Source organism: Vipera berus (assembly GCF_964194415.1).
Source record: "Vipera berus genome assembly, chromosome: 7".
NCBI classification, from domain to species: domain Eukaryota; kingdom Metazoa; phylum Chordata; class Lepidosauria; order Squamata; family Viperidae; genus Vipera; species Vipera berus.
The window spans coordinates 80,013,335-80,036,194 of record NC_138209.1 but is presented as its reverse complement, the minus strand read 5'-3'; the positions used below and the strand labels follow the sequence as shown (position 1 = coordinate 80,036,194).

The window sequence follows — 22,860 nt, the reverse complement described above, 5'->3', positions numbered from 1 at the left end:
TTCTTCATGCTGGATTATGACTGACAGGATGGAAGAAATTTTGATAAGACCGCCACAGGATTCTCTTTAAATCCTGAACTTTTCCCTCGCTGGCTCGATTTGATTTTTTTTTATATGTCATATTGGCAGAATTGGATCAGCTTTGATAGTTACTATTGTTGCACACACCCCTTCCCCAAATTCACAATGATGCGCACATTGTTCTACTTCAGTGATGTAGGGTGTGATATAGATAGATAGATAGATAGATAGATAGATAGATAGATAGATAGATAGATATAGATATAGATATAGATATAGATAGATAGATAGATATGAAAATGATTGTTTCTCTTTTCATAAATCAATTTAAAGAATTCTATAACTTGTGAATTGACTAAGGAAGGGCATGTAAAATTGAAGGCTGTGTTGTGATGTCATGTTTGCAAAATAGAAGTTGAAGAACGAGCTGCGTGTGTTAGATCGGCCCTCCTTTCCCCCCTTGTGTCCTATTAAGTGAGCTCATTAGATCTGAACCGGGTGGGGATCTCTAGTCCTACTGGAAGAACTGCTCAATCTATATTTTGCTACCGTTGCATACATCATGAACTGCTATATTTAGTTAAGAATGGAAGACACACAAAGTGCCTACAAAACACCCTAGAATTGGGCTTTAGTGGCTGCAGAATGGAACATGGAAGTACTATCTGTCTACCTGTCTGTCCATCCACCCACCCATCCATCCATCCATCCACTCACCCACCCATCCACTCACCCACCCTCCATCCATCCACCCATCCACTCATCCATCCATCCATCATCCATCCACTCACCCATCCATCCATCCATACACACACACAAACACACACAAACACACAACCCTTGCCAGTCATCGTAAGTGTGAAAAACACCTAAATCCCTTTTTTCGGTGCCACTGTAACTGAGCGGTCACTAAATGAATTTTGTAAGTCGAGGACGACCTGTATCGGGATCCTCTACTCATCCCCAAGGGTGCTGCATTCGTGCCCAATGGGCGTGGCAGCCACGATCCCGGGGAAAGGAGGGGGGGGCTCTGGGAAAGACACCGCAGGGGCCGCAGTCACAGCCTTAGGAGCCCAAAGGGTCCCTCTGCAAGTGGATCTGAGGCACTGGGCAATTTCATGGCTGGCAGGCACCGGTGGATGAGGGTTAAAAATATTGGGGGAAGTTTGTGAAGCTTTCCTCGGGGCCTAGTTGTTAACACTTTTCCCCAGTCTGATATTGTGCGTATGTGCCGTTCCCTATCACCTCTAATCAAGATGGCCTGTTGCTATGGAAATGCTTGCTAGGGACTGTGGAAACTGACGATGATAAGTGTACCTAGCAGGTGCCTTATTAAGAGGTTTTAATATGACTCTGCTGGCGTATGATAAACCAGACAAAACCTTGACCTTATTTCAGGATGTTCTAGTAGTCACCCATTTGGCTTTTAAGAAGAACTATCAAACTGGGGGGTCCTTGCTGCTCTCTGAGCTTGCTTGTTTTCTTGCAGATATTTCATTCCCCAAACTAGGTAACGTCATCAGAAGGGAGGGGGGGTTTGTGGAGAGGAAGAGGAAGAGGAAGAAGAAAAGGAGGAGGAGGAGGAGGAGGAATAGGAGAAGAAGAAGAAGAAGAAGAAAAAGCAGAAGAAGAAGAAGAAGAAGAAGAAGAAGAAGAAGAAGAAGAAGAAGAAGAAGAAGAAGAAGAAAAGAAGAAGAAGAAGAAGAAGAAGAAGAAGAAGAAGAAGAAGAAGAAGAAGAAGAAGAAGAAGAAGAAGAAGAAGAAGAAGAAGAAGAAGAAGAAGAAGAAGAAAGATTGATGCTCTCTGAGTTTGCTTGTTTTCTTGCAAACATTTCATTACCCAAACTAGGTAACATCCTCAAGGCCAGCCCTGATGATGTCACCTAGTTTGGGGTAATGAAACATCTGCAAGGGAACCACCAAGCTCAGAGAGCACCAAGGAGCCCTCATGTTAATGCTGAGTTACAAATATTCTCCTTTATTAGAAATATCAAACTGTTTCCAGGAGCATCATTAATCACCCTACTTAGGAGCTTCTAATGGTTAGAATAACTCTTCAAAAGTAAATGTAGCTGTTGTGTTTTTCCGAGGGTAGCATAGCTTCCTTTCTCTGAAGGGAGAACCTTCGTGTAGGCTAGAAGTTTCTAAATCAGAGAAAGAGGAGGACGTGGCCCCACAATGGAAGAGGCTGCAAAATACTTCAGCTTTTCCAATAGGCAGGCTTTTGCTATTTGCTATTTAAAAATGTCCGTCATTTTTATTGACCCTGTGCAACGCACACTTCTTTGCATTTCAAAATGCTAGATAAATATTGACTTCAATCTTATACCCTCGTTCTTTTTGATGCATGATATTCAGGGCAGGGAAGAAGAAAATTGAATAGTTTATGGTTGATTGCCTTAACCTATTTGTAAGAACTTTCCTGTAAACTGCTAGGATTTTTATTTATCTATTTATTTTAGATTTGCTACAGTATTTCACTGTGACAAGTAGTCATTGTTGGTGTGAAATACGTAATATGAAATAGACCTCTAAAGAGGAGATCCTAGGAGTCTCCAAAAGGAAGTAGGCAGTACGAGGAGCAAATGATGTTATTATATGCACATAGGTCCCAAAGTTGCTTTTCCAAAAGGCACCTGCACTTTCTTGGTTTTTTTCTCCAAAAACCTTTTGCTTCTCATCCAAGACGCTTCTTCAGTTCTTCGTGGATGAGAAGCGAAACATTTTCAAGGAAGCTATTTTGAAGATCTAATAAACTTCAGAACTGAAGAAGCTTCTTGGCTGAGAAGAGAAACGTTTTCAAGGAAAAAAACCAGAAAGTGCAGTTGCCTTTTGGAAAGCAGCTTTGAGACAACCATGACAACCATGATGATTGAGAATCTCCATTGATATATATATATATATATATATATATATATATATATATATATATATATATATATATATATATATATATATATATATATATATATGTGTGTGTGTGTGTGTGTGTGTGTGTAAATTATTCAAATTGCTAATAAAGAATTAGGGAGGCTGATATGGCCATTTCAAACTTATTTTGTTCTCATCAGTCAGTCATACCCTTTATCTGAGATTCGAACCTGGGCTAATTATATATTAGGCAGTTGTTTTAACCCCTAGGCCATACACACACACACACACACACACACATTGTATCTCATATAACCTGCAATTAGTGCAGGTTCGCATCCCACCAGGCTCAAGGTTGACTCAGCCTTCCATCCTTCCGAGGTAGGTAAAATGAGGACCCAGATTGTTGGGGGCAATTAAGCTGACTTTGTAATAATGCCGCTTGGTGTGTGTGTGAAAGCCCTAATAAGCAGGCATATACACAGAATGAAGGCTACTGCTAAGCTTGTAAGCCGCCCTGAGTCTTCGGATAAGGGCGGGATATAAATGGAATTAAAAAAAAAATAAAATAAAAAAATATAATGTTAATGTTCGGATTGTGCAAGTATTAAATTGATTTCAGTTGCACGATGACATCATGATACCCGCAAGGTCATTTTGCTGATATTGTGGCTTTTACTGGATGCCATCCAGTCCTGGTCATCTGAGCTATTAGGCAAAGCTGTACCTTGAATTAAGCTTTTAAATATTGGAAAGGTGAGACCTGCATTTGCCCACTTCAGCCAGAGATCAGATCACCCACCACATGCTGAACCATCTGAACTTGCTTTACATTCAAGGGTACTATTAATAACCAAGCTCTGATAGTTTGGAAACTCATCTTCTCCATAGTTATCTGTCTTTATAAAATAAGGATCGCTGCTGGCAGACTAATTTGAGCTGATGAAAAACATTTCAAGTCGTACCTGAACTCCACTGTGCACTAAAGGGAGAAATAAATAATCCTATCGGCAGACTCCAAACTTGGTCTATAATGGACTCGTAACTTGACTATATGGGCTTGGAAGCCATCACCCAAATCCAATAAACCAATAATTGACATCTGATTAAGATAAAAGTTCAGTTTATTAGCCACAATCCACTTTGTTGTTGTCTTCAGACACCTGTTTAGCGTGTCTCCTGCCTCACCAGACAGTTGGAAAGGAGAAATGGAGCTCACTGGATATCGTCAACTTAACGATCTGTCACTGCAAACCATCATGGTCCAGTTCTCGGTGGTTTTATGTAGAGTTAGATGCGAAACACCCACCGGAATCCAGTACAGTATCAACTTACTCTACCCCTCAGCATATGAATCACAGAACGTCACTCAGAATATAGAATAGAACAACAGAGATGGAAGGGACCTTGGAGGTCTTCTAGTCCAGCCCTCTGGAAACCCTCCACCATTTCAGACAAGTGGCTGTCCAGTCTCTTCTTAAAAACTTCCAGTGTTGGAGCATCCACAACTTCTGATGGCAAACTTGTCTGATGGCAAACTGATTAATTGTCCTCACTGTCAGGAAGTTTCTCCTTAGCTCTCCTTGATCAGCTTCCATCCCTGGCTTCTTCTCCTGCCCTTTGCGGAATAGATTGTCCCCCTCTTCTTTGAAGATGGCAATTTGCCAGCACCGCTGCTGTCATGAAAGAGGAAGAAAACCATTCAAGTACAATTCAAATCCAGGAAAGGTTTTTGTTTTGGGGTTTTGTTTTTTTTGAAGATAACTTGGTTAAAAAACTGGCTCTGCCTGTTGGTTCCAGGAACAGAAAACGTTGATTCTTCTGGCATAGGTTGTTCGGGATACATTGGATGTCATAAGGGGTCAAGAAGGTTGATCAAAAGAGATCTTAAATGTTGTCTTCTGAGGGTAGTTCTCCATTTACAACGGTTTGCTTAGTGGCCATTCAAAGAGGCAGCGGCACTTAAAAAAGTGACATGACCGTTTCTCACCCTTACGACCGTCGCAGCATCCCCGTAGCCACACGATCAAAATCCAGACGCTTGGGCAACTGACTCATACTTATGACGGTCGCAGTGTCCCGGGGTCACGTGATCCCCCTTTTGCAACCTTCTGACCAGCAAAATCCAGTGGGGAAGCCAGATTCACCTAAACCAGTTGTTACCAGTTTAACAACTGTGGCAGGAAAAGTCACAAAATGGGGCAAAACTCACTTAAAAATGTTTCACTTAGCAGCATAAATTTGGGGCCCAGGTGTCGTAAGTTGAGGACCAACAGTAATGGGAAGTTGGAGGCCTGCCTTTTCCATAACAGCCGCTTCGCCTTGAGATCTGGCAGCCCCCCCACCTTCTTGTTCGCCTGCGAAGCTTTTTCCTCCCATCAATAAGATTGGAGCTCATGGGCGAACAATGAATGGATTAGGATTAGCTACCTGTTGTTCTTTCTTTGTCTTTTTATTTTCTTGTATGACTTTTATAGTTTTATGTTTTTATCAGTGTGCGACACAAGAAAGGGTGGCCATAGGCATCTTTGAAATGAAATGGAATGAATGGATGAATCGATAATCTGAGAGTACTGGAGCTGAGAAGACAATATCTACCCAAGGATTTGGGTGAACCTACAGCAAATCTTCCTGGTTCTAAAGCAGGGGTCTTCAAACTTGGCCACCTTAAGACTTGTGGACTTCAACTCCCAGAATTCCTCAGCTAGCCAGGGCTGGTTGAGGAATTCTGGGAGCTGAAGTCCACAAGTCTTAAAGTGGCCAAGTTTGAGGACCCCTGGTTTATAGCTTTTGCCCTACCAGAGTTGATGGGGTTTTTTGTTTTCTCCTTGGAAGTTCCTTGGTTAGCCTTTGATTAGGTTTAGCTTCAAACATCTTTTGAAGATGGTTTTATTTGGGTTGCGTATGCGAAGGGGATGCCTGGTGGTTGTAATAGTCTGTTGGATGTTTCTGAGATGTTTTTGATGTGTGGCGGTGTGATTCTGCTCATACATCTTGCGTTGGTTGAGCTGGAGTGGGCTTGAGTGGTCAGGCACGTTTTGATGGAGTGTTGTGGTATCCATTTGATTGGAAGAGATACAGGCAGCAGCGCACTTCCCTTGCCTGACTTCCGGGGTTGCTGCAGTGCATGTGGACTCTCCCGAACAACATTCTCACACAGCTCCCCTTTGTGGGAAATTGGACTGCCACCCGGGTAGTGGAGCACTTGGCTAGTGTGGGTTGGTTTTTGATAGACCTGTGTCGTTTTTTAATTTGGCACCATTTCATTTGCGGATGAAGGTAGGCAGGAAAGGCAGTGTGTTGTTTTCTTCTCCTCTTGTGACTTTTATTCCTTTGAAGATGTTGTTGATTTTTTCATAAATCTTCTCCGGTGGTTCCTTTTTTATTATCTCAGAGGATCAAAGGCTCATTGTGGGCATTTTGTCATGCTATTGCCAACCTGTAGGATCTTCTTGCAACAATTAACTACAGCAGGGGTCTTCAAACTTGGCCCTTTTATGACTTGTGGACTTCAACTCCCAGAATTCCTCAGCCAGAAGACTTGTTCCTTTTATGACTTGTGGGTTTCAACTCCCAGAATTCCTCAGCCAGGCATGCTGGCTGAGGAATTCTGGGAGTTGAAGTCCAGAAGTCATAAAAGGGCCAAGTTTGAAGACCCCTGAACTAGAGGGTCCACGGTTTCTTCACTTTCTTTGCAGAGGAAGCCTCTGCTGTCTGCTGCTGTTGTCTCAGTTCTGGCTTTGTATGCATTTGTTCTTGGCCTTCTGCAGCCAGAAGAAGCAACTCTGTCTCTCTCTTCAACTTTACTGCTCTCAGCCATTGCCGGGTCTCCTCGTTATATGTAGTATATTTTACTAGTTGTTTTGTACGTTCTAACCATGGAATACTTTGCCTGCCATGTCCCTTTTCTGTCCTTCATTTGGTCTTTCTTGTAGGCCAGTTCGGTCTGTCTAATATTCAGTAAGTCTCCATGCTCCATACTGCCTTCGGTCCATCTTCTTCACTCTCCTTCAGATATTGTTCTCACTCCTCCTTTTGTTCTTCAACTGCCTGGTGTGCTTGCAACATTCCTTGCCCACCTATTTTTCTTGCTAAGTAGAGCACCGTTGTGTGGGTGAAGAGCACGGTTCATTGTCATGGTGTTTCTGGGCTTATCCTATTCTGCTTCCTTTTGGGTCCAGTCCGTTATTTCAGCTGGGCATCTACTGACTGGAAATGCCCAGATGTTTATTGCCTTGATGGGGTTTCTGCCACTAAGTTTGGAATTTTAAGACTTTCATTCTTCCGGTGTACTTAATCCGAAGCTTCTTCTTGACCTCAGCGGGCTGGATGCCATGCTTGGAATCCAGCATACGGTTCTGGGCACCACGATGCAAAAAAGAGGCTGAGATCATAGAAGAAGTGCAGAGAAGAGCAACAAAGATGACAAGAGTTCTGATATCTGGCTTTTAGTACTTGATGGGCAGTCACAGAGATGAGGGGGTTGACCAGTGGTGGGATTCGGCCGGTTCGCACCACTTTGGCAGAACCGGTAGCTAATTTTTTGTTGCCCAGGCCCAGAATGGACTTCCAGAAGCAGCATCCACACAGAGAACCGGTTGTTCACCTATTTGAATCCCACCAATGGGGTTGACTGATTTTCCAAAGCATCTAAGATTAGGACAAGAAGCCGTGGATGGAAGCTGGTTAAAGAAAGGTCCTAGCTGGAACTAAGGAGAAATTTCCTGACCATGAGAGCATATAAGCGGTATAACAGCTTGCCTCCCGGAGGTGTGGGTCCTCCATCATTGAAGGTCTTCAAAAATGGACTGGACAGCCATTTGACCAGGCTGGTATAAAAACTCCTCCCTTGGGCAGGTGGGGTTGGACTAGAAGACCTTCGAGGCCCCTTCCGGTCCCGTGACCCTACTGCATGTTCTATGATGTCATCAGCCTGAAGGATGCTCAGTATTTGTAGTGTACTGATCTTCTTTATCCAGAAGAAAATAGCTTTGCTTTATTTTACTTTACTTTACTTTACTTTATTTTATTTTATTTTGGAATGGTGGTGCAGTGGTTAAAGTGCAGCATTGCAGGCAAACTCTGCCCACTGCCAGCAGTTCGATCCTGATGGGGCTCAAGGTTGACTCAGCCTTCCAAGGTTGGTAAAATGAGGACCCAGATTGTTGGGGGCAACAAGCTGATTCTGTAAATTGCTCAGAGGTGGCTGTAAAGCACTGTGAAGCGGTATAAGTCAATGGGCTATATTTTTATTTTATTTTATTTTATTTATTTTCTGGAGGAAAATAAGTCCTTGTTAAAAGTGTTAGCTTCCTATATATTATTATTCATGCTTACAATAACAAAAGGAGGCTTTGTTTGTAACTGCTCTCTGTTTAACTTTAAGGAAGAAAAAAATGTGTTTTTAATAAGGTTCCAAGAAACAAAAACACAACGAAGCAACAATAACAACAAAGCCTCGGCTGCTCTTATTTTTGTAGATGCTGTAACGGCTTTTTTTCCTCCTGTGTGTTCCAGTGATGCTTTTGCAGGCAGAGTTTACAGGTGGTTTCGTTATGAACAAGATGTGCTTTTCCGAGAGTTAACATGATCAGCGACGAGAGATTGGACCCATTAGGTATTAACATTGGCTCAGAAAGCTGCCAGCTCCCCACTATCTTTATACATTCAGGTCACAGCGAAGTTTTTGTGTTGGTGCTCAAATATTGACTGGCTGAAACTCTGTCAGTTCCTGCTCCAGGCTGTTCGGCAGGAAAGATTCATATAAATTCTAGCTGCAAAATATGTGGTCTACCCTCCCAGCAGTTATCTGAATTATTGCAGCTGCTTCTGAATTATAAGGTCTGAGAGAGACTTGCAGCATTCTCTTCTGTCTAAGCTTATTGTCAGAGTTTCCTAATTTAAGGAAAACAATTAAGTTGTAAAAGCCTGGCATTTTTTAATACGTTAAAGTGCTGAAGATTGCTGCCTGAGTTTGCTAACTTCAGTATTACTTTTACAATGGCAAACTTCTTCCTTTATATATATAAAAAAGCTATCTTGTTCTAAATATATGTTTATAATAGTCAATAGGTTTTAGCTAAAATATTCTTATTAGTATGTTAATACCTTTGTGTTGAACAATATACTCGGCGAATAGCTACAAGTATATTGGTATGAAGCCTTTTTTGCTGGTGAAAATGAAAAGGCAGAAAGAAGAAAAACCTTTTATGAATAGTTGGTAAGAATATAGAAAAGAAAAGAACTGAGATAGAATTCTTTGAATTTGGTTTTAGTCAGGATTGGGTATTGTGTTTTTTTTAAGCATGATGATAAAGTAAATTATTTCCACATCTCTTCAAGCATCTCTTATTGCCCTCGTTCCTTTTTCATGAAGCCATTCTATACAAAATGCTCATTCAGGTCACTGCACCAGGGGAATTGATGAGTGGCCTTTGATGGTAACGGTCGTGACCGTTGCATTGGCAACTAATATCACGTTTCACACCATTATAACGGACATTGGCTGAACGCCAAAAGAGGCCAGAAGACTAAGTTTCATTAGAAATGGATGCCAAAGGTGCATCTTTCGGTTTTCTGCATCTTTTCCTTGTAAATAGGGGTGACATGACAGCAGTCTTCCAATATCTCAGGGGCTGCCCCAAAGAAGAGGGAGTCAAGCTATTCTCCAAAGTGCCTGAAGGCAGGGGAAGAAGCAACGGATGGAAACTCAAGGAGAGAAGCAACCTGGAACTAAGGAGAAACTTCCTGACAGTTAGAACAATTAGCCATTGGAACAACCTGCCTCCAGAAGCTGTGAATGCTCCAACACTGGAAGTTTTTAAGAAGAGACTGGACAGCCATTTGTCTGAAGTGGTATAAGGTTTCCTGCCTGAGCAGGGGGTTGGACTAGATCAGAGGCCCCCAAACCTTTTGGGCACCAGGGACCGGTTCCGTGGGGAGAGGTTTTTCCGTGGACTGGACGGGGCCTGGTTTTGTGTGCTGCCTGCATCCCACGGGTGGGGCTTTGCTTGTTTGTGCGGACCAGTTGTTGGCATGCCGCAGCCCGGTACTGGTCCACGGACCAGGGGTTGGAGACTCCTGGACTAGATGACCTCCAAGGAAGTCCTCCCTTCCAACTTTTTTTATTATTATTATTGTTGTTGTTGTTGTTAGTGTTATTAGTATTATAAAAATATTATTATAATAATAAATATAATAATTATTATAAATAGCAATAGCACTTAGACTTATGTACCGCTTCACAGTGCTTTACAGTCCTCCCTAAGAGTCAGCATCTTGCTGGATCCTCATTTTACCGACCTCAGAAGGACGAAAGGCTGAGTCAACCTGGAGCTGGTCAGGATTGAACTTCCTGGCAGTGGGAAGGCAGAGTCAGCCTGCAATGCTGCACTCTCACCATTGCGTCAGCACAGAAGGAAAATAGCAGCTTGTAGCACAAATGTGTTTCTGGCTTAGACCTTTCTCCAACTCTTTATGTGGGTTACTTGATGTTCTTTGAACGATTGTGATTGAACAATAAGTTGTGCCCTGGGTAAAGCTTGCTCAGCTATGGATTCTACTCATGAGAGGGAATTCTCCCCCCATTCAGATCTGTGTTTTTCTTAGCAGCCGTTTCTTGAACAACCTCTGTGAGTTAATACCGTATCCCAGGACTCTTGTATAGGTTTCTGTCTAGGATACACTTGAATCTTGGGCTCTTTGCTGTGGTCTTCATTTAGCACCCCACCTTTTATTTGGCCTCCTGTGTGTGGCTCCATCATGTGCCAATGTATTTATATGACTATAATTAATTAATTTAGCTTGATTTAGTCCAGCATTGTAATATCTGCTGCAATTATATAGAAATAATAAATGCATCACGTTAAGGGTTTGCTTAATCATGTTTTGTTAGCAAACTATTGTATGTGTGTTGATTAATGCAAATAATACACTAAACACCAGAGAATTTCATTAGGCCAGACAAACAGACAAAACAATCTCTGCCTTAGGTTTAGTCATGTAAGGTTTAATTTTACCTGATGGCTGCATGCATTTGTTTATTACACTTCAGAATATGTTTGCTTTTAAACTGGGATATTCATTTAGTCAATCAATTAGTCAATCAATCTGGATATCACCTTAATCTGGGCATGAGAAGCATTGTTCTAAATTCCCATTTTGGTGTTTTGGAAGGAATCTTTACAAAGGACATTTAATTGTAAAAGAATTAATTTGAAATATGAACAAATGAATTAAACTTTTGAAATAGGAACGGTCAGGTTTTCCTTAGGTGAACTTGTTCTCCAAGAAATAAATGCATGTCATAATTTATACATATATAAATTGGCATTTGTTAATGTAGCAGGAGGCAAAATTCTCCATGGCTAGTGTACACCTACCTGATATTTTAAATCTTAGTGGAACATGGAGAAAAGCAACTTTTGTAGCTGATCAGTTAGTAAAATATACTTTGGGGAAACGTGAGTAAAATAGATGCTTCTATTTCAGGATCTATAACAGTTTTGCTTTCCATGGATGCAAAAATGACTTGTTTTTAAACTTCCTTATTTGAAATATTGAATTAAGGAGTTTATCTGCATCAGAAACAAAAGTATACAAACGACTCAAGAAAGATGGTTAAGGAGCTAGAAAGGTGAATTCTGTTTTTATAGATAGATAGAGATGGATATGGATGGATGGATGGATGGAGAGAGATGGATAGAGATAGATGGATAGATAGAGATAGATATGATAGAGATAGACAGACAGACACATAGACACACAGACATAGACAGATTCATTTGTCATGAGACTATTTTAGCAAAAGTTTCCGAAGTGCTGATGAGCTACTTTTACTTGGGACTTTTCTAAAGAATAATTCTTTGGCCAGCATGCCATTTTCCCCCCCTTACACATACTCCATTTAAAACATTCCTCTAAACTATGTCTGGCCTCAGGCTGACGTTTTCTTTAACCTGCTAGAGGCTCTTCCTGCAGAAACCTTCCCGTGTCGGCCGGGGGCTTTGGCTGTTATGCCTCTTTCTAGAGGGCAAAAGGCAAAGCGGGCAAGGGACTCGCTTGGGGAGACACCTCTGAAATGAGAGGGTGCAGGGTGGGAGATACTGAGGACCCTGCACGCCTTTTGCTCACCGTGGCCCCTTCAAGCGACGTGTTTAATTAGTCCGAGCCCCGTTCTCATGGGTCCAGAAGTCAAATGGCAGCGAGAAGCCCTGTTTGCTCTTTGCAGGCCTTTTTTAGAAATTCCAAGACAGGAAAGTTGTTTATTTTTCCCACATATGTTTTGTTCTCATTCTCTGAGACCCTGTGGGCTGGATGCGCTCTCTCTCTCTCTCTCTCTCTCTCTCTCTCTCTCTCTCTCTCTCTCTCTCTCTCTCTCTCTTTCTCTCTCTGCCTAACTGCTTAAATTAGTGCACTGTTGCACAATGTCAAAATAATTGTAGCTAGATCTCTTTTATTAAAAAATTAAAAATAAAATCAGAGTGCACATTGTTTTCTTTGCATTTTATTTAAGGCTCACTATCTCAGTCCGCAACAGAATGAATACAGAGATGAATTGAAATGATAGCTTTTAATCGCATGGAAAAATTATTTATTCATTTGCTGTGCATTTAAACCACACAGGAGTGGTTTTGACAGTGCATTTAATTCCTGATAGGAAATATATCATAATACATTCAAATATGAAATGGTTTCTACTGCTTGTAGAGCTCGCTTCAGATATACACCCCCTGTCCTCTTGGAATCCTCATCTCTACAAAATTGTCTCTGAAACCCAATATGTGTGATTTGTTTTAAGGGCTGATTATAACTTATGACCACGAATGAGCCCCAAATTTATGTGGCTAAGTGGAACAATTGTTAAGTGAGTTTTGCTCCATTTTACGATCTTTCTGACCACCATTGTTAAGTGAACCGCTGCGGTGGTTAATTTAGTGATGGGATTGTTAAGCGAATCTGGTTTTTCCATTGACTTTGCTTGTCTGAAGTTCTCAAAAGGACACTGCAACCGTCGTAAGTACGAGTCATTTGCCAAGCATCTGAAATTTGATCACATAAGTATGAAAAACGGTCATATGTCCCTTTTTCCAGAACTGTTGTAACTTCAAATGGTCACTAAATGTGCACCAAGGGCTACCTGTAATTTCAATTACCTTACCGTAAACTTGTGCAATTACTTTTTGGAAGAATACAACACTTTGTTTGATGTGCTGAGTGGCAGTTTTTGAAATGGTTACTGTTAAATAGCGGGTTCTTTGACGCAGGAATGAAGACACAGAATGGAGTACAGGGTAACTCACAGTTTATTTCGTGCTGTGACTGTACTGAGGGAAATGGCTGCAACCAGCCGCAATATATAGTCTAGCCCCTAGGTGGCAGCCAATAGGTTTGAATCAACCATTGCCGCCTGGAGCTAGCCAATTACAGCACAGAAGACTTGTAGTCTGGGTTGCTGGAGAGCTGTTAGCTGCTCCAGCAACCCACGTGGTATTCCCTCAAAAAGCCCAGTACATAACAGTTACCTTTCAGTTCTTATATGGCTTGTGGCAAATATTAAGTATTTCTTTATATATTTATTTACTACATGACCCAGTTGACCGTCACTGCCCATCAAAAGGCTTGAGACCACAAATAGCCAAAATAATAGAAAACCAGGAAACTAAATTGCTCTGGGACTTTAGAATTCAATCAGAAAAGAGCCTGCCACATAACACCCATGATCAGCACTTTATACACATCCAACACCCAACAGAAAGATAGTGAAATGCTCAAGAATTACAAGTCAGAACTACACCTCGAGTATTACTTTCTGCACCTACTATTTTATTGCTAAGAATAGTCGATTCTGACTTCACAGCCCTGAACTACGTGCTCTGAGTAGAATAAATTAAGAATCCCATGTTTTTACTTAAATCAGTTATAATTCTAATGGCAGAAGTCCTGGCTCAAACTTGCTTGGATAAAAGGAAATATTAGGGCTCATTCGTTGTTCATAGGAATTCAGATGGAAAATATGTAGGCTTTTTAAAGTTCCTTAGGTCAAGGGTCCCCAACCTTGCTAACTTTAAGACTTGTGGACTTCAACTCCCAGAATTCCTCAGCCAGCTTGGCTGGCTGAGGTATTCTGGGAGTTGACGTCCACAAGACTTAAAGTTGCCAAGGTTGGGGACCTCTGCCTTAGGTGATACACAATTCATCAATGCATGTTAACATGTTCCAAATTGTTTCCTTTTTCCTAGAGTCCCCATTTTTCACATCACCATCATCCTAGCCAAGATCCATTCACTGCAGGGTGAAGGCCTCTTCTGCCTGTTTCCCACCAAATTACTCCGGACGTTTTCTTTTGCCAGTTGCGCCCGCCATACTTGGCTGACGTTGTCGATCCGTCTTGTTTTAGGTCACTTGTGGATGCTTTTGATCGAGTGGGATCCGTTCTGTGACTGCCTTGGTCCACCTGCCCTCAGCCCTTCTTGCTATGAGATCATTTTCATTCTTTGACTCTCTTGAGGGCATTGTATGCTTTCGTTTGTTCTCTGATCCATGCGTGAGTCTTCCTGTCTTGTCCTGGGATGCCGAGTGTGTCTCTTTCCAAGGCATTTTGCACCACTCCTAGCTTTTGTACCAATTGTGAGTTTAGTTTCTCTCCAGGCATAGGGGGAGGTTGTCTTTGAAATTTAGCTTAGCTTGCCAAATTCCTGCCAGCCACATTTAACACACCATTCAATTTCCTTTGTTGTATCACCTTCCACTAAGATCCGTTGGCCTAGGTATATGTGGGGGTCTACTATGGCGAGTTCTTCTCCAGATATAAAAAAATATCTTTCTTTAGTGAATTCATTAAGCATAATTTGGCTCATTTTCCAGGTTTATCCTTTTCATTCTAAGAGGATCTATATATGTAAACACTTCAAGTATTCAAAAAGAACAGGATTTTTGTTGTTGTTGTTTGTCTTTCAAATACTCGTGGATGTGAAAGCGACCTACATCATAAGGATTATTGAATCAATACATCGAAACTATTGTGATCCACATTGTTTGAATTAATAGTTTATGAATCTGACCACCTTAACTTATGTAGCGGCCTTAACAACTGTTTTTCCCCCTCCAAATCTTTGCAATATAAATAACCCATAAGAATTATACTGTCAAGTGCTGGGGAAACTGGGAGATTCAGGCAGTTCAAAGGAGTATAAAGATTTATGCCAAGCTTACCATCCCTAAGGGACGCAGTGGCTCAGTGGGTTAGGATGCTGAGCTTGTCGATCAGAAGGTCGGCAGTTTGGCGGGTCGAATCCCGAGTGCCGCGTAACAGAGTGAGCGCCTGTTACTGGTCCCAGCTTCTGCCCACCTAGCAGTTCGAAAGCACGTAAAAATGCAAGTAGAAATATAGGGACCACTACGGTGGGAAGGTAAAAGCGTTCCGTGCGCCTTTGGCGTCTAGTCATGCCGGCCACATGACCACGGAGACGTCCTCGGACAAGCGCTGGCTCTTCGGCTTTGAAACGGAGATGAGCACCGGCCCCTAGAGTCGGAAACGACTAGCACGCATGTGCGGGGGAACCTTTACCTTTACCTTTACCTACCATCCCTACAAGAATCTGGCCAACTAACAGCCTAGGGAAATGAGCGGGAGATAAAAGAAGCATTCAAAGTGGGCTGAACTTAGATCTCTTGTGGGCGCCAAAAGGATTCACGACTGATGACGCGTTTGACCCCACCCCTCCCTCGGGCTCAGCCTGGTCATCTCCTAGATATACTCAGATAAAGGGATAAGAAATCAAGCAGTTTGGAACCTATTATGTACTTGAAGCGCAGAGAAGATAAAGGGAACCATGGTTACTGAATGTGATGTAGGTTTGGCTATATTCATCTTTATAATATCTTGTGTTTGAATGTTTCTTTTTATATAGAAGAAAGGAACCACGGCAGTAATTATTTTCCCTTTGAACTATGTAACAGAGAACGTTATTTTCAATTTTTCAAACTATTTCATATAAGAAATGGTGATAAACCTGAATTGCTACCAACAAGTAACCACGGGGTTTCCTGCTATTTTGCACCTTCGCTCTAAGGTTTATTGATAAAGGGGCTTTTGCCGCTGCTCAAAATGCTTTGTGACCCATAATTGATGCAGTATACATATCGTGTCCCTGAAAGGGTGGCCTGTTCATATTCTAGCTTGATTGTTATTAAAAAAAACACCTCGTCCATCGCACCTTTAGACTAAGAATCATGTTTATAGTTGCTTCCTGCATGTGGACTTGGTCCTCTTGCTCGGAAGAGTTTAATCAGAGTGGGTATCTTAGGAAATATCAAAAAGGGAACCTCAGGAAATTGGCCTCAAAAGACTAAATTCCTGGGTAGCTGGACGGTGTGTGTGTGGTGTCGAAGGCCCGGTTGCCTTGTTGAGAGAGCCTTTCGCTTTGAGCAGTTCCTTATGGCAAAGTCCACCATTGAAATTAATAGCTTTTTGGCAGGCAGCTGCAGTCTGCGCCTCACCTCCTCTTACACAAATTGGTGATTATTATTATTTTTTTAATTCCATTTATATCCCGCCCTTCTCCGAAGACTCAGGGCGGCTTACAAACTTAGCAGTAGCCTTCATTCTATGTATATGCCTGCTTACTAGGGCTTTCACACACCCCCCAAGCAGCGTTATTACAAAGTCAGCTTAATTGCCCCCAACAATCTGGGTCCTCATTATTGCACAGCCTGTGGGCTGAAACAGTTTATCCCTTGGAATACGTCTAGTCCTCGACTTTCAACAGTTCATTTAGTGACTGTTTGAAGTGACAACGGCCCTGAAAAAAAGGGACCTATGACCATTTTTCACACTTACGACCGTTGCAGTGTCCCCGTGGTCACGAGATCAAAATCGAGCCGCTTGGCAACTGACTCGTATTTACGATGGTTGCAGAGTCGAGTCCCGGCATCGTGTGATCCCCTTTTGTGACCTTCTGACAATCAGTGGGGAAGCCAGATTCATTTAACAACCGTGTGACTAGTGTAACATCTGCAGTGATTCACCTAACAACAGTGGCAAGAAAAGTCATAAAATAGGTCGAAACTCCCTGAACAAATGTCCCGCTTAGCAACATAAATGTGGGGCTGAATTGTGGCCGTAAGCTGAGGACTACCCATGCTCTTGAGGCGGCGGCCTCCTTAATACTCCGCTTCCCTTTGGAGGGACTGCCTTCTCTCCGTTTCCTGCCCGTCATAATGCCAGGGATTTTATTGGTGTTCTGCATCTGGAAAACTCTCAGGGCTTCGCTTTGATTTGCTGCAGCTCCTGTCCGTTCAGTTGGCACTCCTCCTAATTGTGCAAATTGAACTGCAGGGCATAAAAGCTATTGTGGTGGGATTATTATACACCCCACACCGAGAAAAACCTAAGTTTTTTAAACTTCTATCGAAACATTTAACTCTTCTTTACAGTATTGGTGTGTAAATGGCAACTACAATGGGATAGCAACCCCACAGCTGGACAGATCAGCTGATAAAGGAATTAAAGAAACACAAACCGTCTCCAACTATTTTTCAAGCTGACTGATACTTTAGGTTTGATCGAAGTTTGTAGGGGTAAAAATGGACTAACTGAAGACTTTAGCTTCCTTTCAGAGAGACATAAAATACTTTTCTAGAATTGATATGATTTGGGTTACAAAAAATCCGCTTCACAAAGTAATTAAAGCCATTATTCTTCCAAAAAACATCTTCCTGACCATAATCCAGTGTCTCTACATCTTAAATTTGGCCCTCAGTTGGCCGGCCTTCTAGGAAGGAGCCTCAGTTGCGACGATTCTCTTTGTGTCAGGTTACTTTCTCCTTGTGCTGCCAGAATTACTTGTTGATATATGGAAGAGGACAAAGGAGTTGGAATTTAACCACACATTTATGGGGCGTGTTACATTCCCACGTATAATAACATATGAAATTAGGCTTGCTCTTGGGACGTAATGTTTCTTAGTGCGGCCCATGTCATTAAAGCTCCCTCTTCAGGACATGAGAAGTTCATGCTAAGATGACCAGTTTGGGTATCCCTTGGCGAACTTCTTTTTTTTTTAAAAAAAAGAAATAATTATTTGAGTGGTAACCCTGTCTGTTCTTTTCTTTTCCCCTTTCTTTTTCATAAAGGAGGCTAAATAGAAATAATCTTCAACTTCTCTCTGAGTTGCTGTTTCTCGGGACACCCAAACTCTACAGACTGTAAGTAGATGTATTTTCTTGTCAGCTTTGGAAGCTTTTGCTATATTCCTTTAAGCTTCTACCTTACGGATTAAATTTTGTTGAGTAAAATTTTAAAAATATGTCCCACTCGGAACGCTGTGGTTGTTCTTTCTCCTTCCGGATCATGTGTATATTTGCCCCATTGGTTGCAGCTGAGTGATTTCTATTTCGAATCTGACTTGGAGAAAACCTGGAGTTTTGTCCTTTACTGATTTTTTTGCTGAAGCGGGGGAAGGTCTTCTGTTTGTAGGGAATAGTTTAAAGAAAACACCATTGATGTGCTGGTTCGAAGAACGCTAGTATTCTAATCCATAACATGTTTCTTGAATTTGGGGATTATATATATATTATACAGGTAATCCTCGACTTACACCAGTTCATTTAGCGACCGTTCAAAACACTGGAAAAAGTGACTTAGGACCATTTTTCATACTTACGACCACTGCACCTTCCCCGGGGTCATGTGATCAAGAATTCAGACCACTTGGCAATTGACTCATACTTATGACCATTGCTGTGCCCCAGGGTCATGTGACACCCCCCTTTTTGCGACCTTCCGACAAGCAAAGTCCCTGGGGAAGCCAGGTTTGTTCAGTAACCATGTTACTAACTTAACTGTAGTGATTCATCGTGGCAAGGAAGGTCGTAAGATGGGGGCAAAACTCACTTAACCAATGTCTCACTTAGCAACAGAAAATTTGGGCTCTGTTGTGGTCGTGAGTCGAGGACCACATGTATACACTAAACACACCTTAACGAAGTGTTTGGATAATGAGATGCATGAGTTCCATAGAAAGCAGAAGTCGAAAAGTTTTAAAATACAAAACTTTTCAATAAAAAAAAAAGAAAGAAAGCAGAAGTCAACATGGCTATGATGCGCCTTGTCGATCGGTGTCAGATACTCGGATACAGTTAGTGAGGTTGGTGGTGTATCGTTGCACGGATATCCGTTTAGCCTCCTCGTGGTTTGCTCGGAGGCCCCTGGTCAAAAGGTGTTGTGTTTGGTTACAATCTGTCAGTCGCAAAGCAGGCATCAAAAGTCTGTGCCCTGTTTCCCGGCCCAGGTCATCTTGGTGACTAGGTTGAGCTGGGAAAGCTTCTTGCAGCGTAAAAGTTCACGTCTGAAAGTGAGACGTACCCCTGAAGAACTTTTTTGTGGTGGTGGCTTGATGCTCAGAAGAAAGAACAACAGAAGAGACCAAACTCCCACAAAATTTATGTATAAATATATATCGATGTGAGTCAAATACATATACGTTCATGCATGGGCCCAAATCTCTTTCAACCCTCACAGAATAAAATATAAACTTTATTGGGATACCTACCAAATTTTCCCTGAGCAAGGTAGATAAATTTAATAAAAAGTGCTGAAGTAGACATCTGTCATCAAAATGGAGTCTATCTGATATTTAAAAGTGATACACTGGGGACTGCGTGGATGCATTTTCAAGGAACGCTAAAAATATCTGATGAATTACTCACTTTGGTATTATATAGTTCCATATTGCAATATGGGCAACAATGACTGGTGGAGTCGATCTTTTAATTTTTCTCTGTTAAACACAAGGTTTCGTTGTTTGTGATATTCTTAGGATCTGTTATAATTTTTTTGTTGAAAATATTGAAAATGCATCCTAGGGCATGCATCCCCATTAAGGTATCAATTGTGATATCAGAAAGTTATTATTAGTCTGTTCTAATTATTGTGCTGTTGATTGTGTTTTGAGTTTCTTAAGTCACTTTGCCCAGATTTGCCCAGACATGGCATTAAAAATTAAGAAATGAATACAGTGAAATTGAAGTAGTAAAGATAATTTAAACAGTGTTTGTTTTTAAAATCTGGTATCCCACATTTAGCATTTTAAATCTGTAGGTTTCTACAAAGTATTTTTACTTTCATTTTTTGCTTTAAGATATTGTGTTAATGTTATCATATTTCTTTGTAAATGAATTAGAGCTTTTTTAAAAAAAATACTTTGTTCTAACAGCTTTGGGACTTGTTAGCAAAAATGGACATTTGAGTAGATCTATGGTCCGTGGATGTAAAAGCGAAAACAAATTTTCTTTGATGTACACATTCATACATTCTCTTATCTACAGAGTAAACCAAATTTCTACTTGTGCAGAATTCCAGAAAAGGATTGATCTAATTATAAAGCTTATGAAACTAATGATTTTTATGAAAGAGAGAAAGTTTCATTTATATATGTATTTGTAAATTAAATGGTACTTTAAGGGAATGTTTTAGTAGTATCATATAATTTTAAATAGCCAAAAACTATAGTCGCTTTATAGTTATAGTTATCATCATCTCTTTGGTGTGAAATTAATATGTGTAGGAAATTATAAGATAAATAAAGCCTAAGGCTTATTGTAAGCCAATCTATCCTGGTAATCGTCTTGAAGCCTTGTATTAGCACAACTTAATATATATAATAATTTACCTGTAATCCTAGAGACGTGTTTTTTTCTCAGATGATTTGAGAATGTTTGTATTTTAGATCACATTCAGTTGTTTACATGGCAGCAATTGTATTCAGTTAATCAACGTTTCTCTGCTACTTTGTATACAATAAGCCTTTGGAAGTTATTAAAGCTTGTCAGTGTGTTTCTCAGGAATAAATTATCTGACATTTACAATTAAGGAATAACTTGCTAGAGAAAGGGGCTCTAATGCCTTTTGTTTAGTGGAAAAAACAGTATTGAGAGAATGCACTATATAATAGAGGAATATTAGACACAGTTATATATATATATGTTCCTTTGCTGTCTTCCCCACTTTTTCTTTGGTTGACTTAAGATCAAACTATGCTCAGGTCAAAATGTTTCTCTAGGACAATTGGAACTTGTTTTGGGCTAGGGGACCAATTTGAATAGCATTATTATTTATCCGTCCCATTAACAGAACCCTGTAAAATAGAATCAACTCTACTTTATATAATGCTGTAGAGCAGAATCATAAAACCACAGACAGTTGGTGGCTAACAAAAAGTTGTAAGATCAATGTTTTAATATTTTAGCCTCTCCAAATATTCTCACTGGAGGCTGGTGCGGCATTTGGTATTTTATTTAAAAACTTTGTAGTTAAAAAAGATTTCCACTAGAAATACTTTTTGTGAGACGCTAAAATTGACAATGCAGCTTAATGGCCAACTCTGCTACAAAGAGAGTTGGAAATGTTTAAATGGCTTTGGTGCTGCTAGGTTGCAGCCCGTGTGTGAGCGCCCTCGCTGCTTTATTCGGGGCCTGTTTGAAGAGCATTGAGGCAGTGCATAATGGTTTCTGTGTTCTTGCCTCTTGTTCAACAAGTATTTTGCTGGAATAGCCGGTGTTATCTCTGGCGACCCACAGCAAATGCATTGGCAAAGAACCTTTGATTCGGGAAACCATTATAGCTTCCTGGGTGCTTATCTGAGGCAAATAGGTTTTGACTGCTTAATTTGACCAGTTAGATCACAGTTCATCAATTGCCTTTTGCTGCAGGAAAGAGATTTGTCGAGCAAAATGAAATAATAATAATAATAATAATAATAATAATAATAATAATAATAATAATAATAATAATAATAATAATAATAATAATAATAATAATAATATCATCATCATCTCTAGGTCCTGTCTTCCTAACTACAGGAACTACAAAATAGATAGTTAAAATAGCTTATTTAAGAGTTAACTGGTTTCCTTTCACTTGACTTTACTTTTTAATCACTCTAAAAATATTAGCAGGAGAAGATTTGCAGCTTATTTGGGTATGAGGGTCCCTGCTGAAGCCTGTCTAAAGCTCTGCCTGTTAAATATTGGCTCCGGCAATTTGTGGTGTGAATTGCTGCAAAGCAGCAAATAAAATTCAGTCTGGTCCTTTATGGGCCTTCACCCCAATATCTGTCTATGCTAGGTTTAGACCAGGGCTCTGCAACCTTGACTTCAGCTCCCAGAATTCCTCAGCCAGCTTCTGGGGGCTGAAGTCCACAAGTTTTAAAGTTGTCAAGGTTGCAGACCCCTGGTTCAGACCAAACCTGAAGAGAGGATAAGTTGATGATTTTTGACCTGTGATGGTGAAGTTTAAGACCTCATACCTTTCTATAGCAGGTTCATGGATCCATCTTTCAAAATACTTCAGTTGTATACTTGTGCTCTGACTCTTAAACACTTTGGCGGAAAGACTCAGTAATAAGCCCAAAACCAGAATAAGGGTGAATATGCATCTATTCAGACACTGGAATTGGGTTGGTGGTTCACGGGTACTTGATATGCTTTATCTGTCATCCTTAGAAGGTGGAGTTAATTATCACAACCAACAGGCAATTGTTTATTTCCTTTTGAACAGGGGTCTTCAAACTTGGCCTTTTATGACTTGTGGACTTTAACTCCCAGAATTCCTCAGCCAGGCACGCTGGCTGAGGAATTCTGGGAGTCAAAGTCCACAAGTCATAAAAGGGTCATAGTTTCCTCACACTGGCTAGGGAATTCTGGGAGTCGAAGTCCACAAGTCATAAAAGGGCCAGGTTTGAAGAACCCCTGCTATTGAATGACGGAGACTGTGAAACTTCTACAGAAGTAACTCATTTTGTGTCATGACTCAGAAACCATGAAACACAACTCTGGTACCCTTAGCGCTTGATGCGAATAGAGTTTTTACTCTGGGTATTTTGTATCTGAATGCCGCTTTCTTTTCTTTTCCCTTTTTGGATCCACAAGGTGTAAATTCCTTACCTATTTATTTGTAATCAGGGTTCT

General features: G+C 40.9%; 1 protein-coding gene across 2 annotated transcripts in view; it reads left to right on the top strand.

Moving 5' to 3' along the window:
• The window catches only part of SLIT2 (slit guidance ligand 2), a 180,909-nt gene that overhangs the window by 9,170 nt on the left and 148,879 nt on the right, over window positions 1-22,860 (top strand). For both annotated transcript variants that reach the window (XM_081332747.1, XM_081332746.1), the window contains exon 4: window positions 18,028-18,099. In XM_081332747.1, coding sequence (XP_081188873.1) covers window positions 18,028-18,099 — 72 coding nt within the window. The remainder of the gene's footprint in view (window positions 1-18,027; window positions 18,100-22,860) is intronic.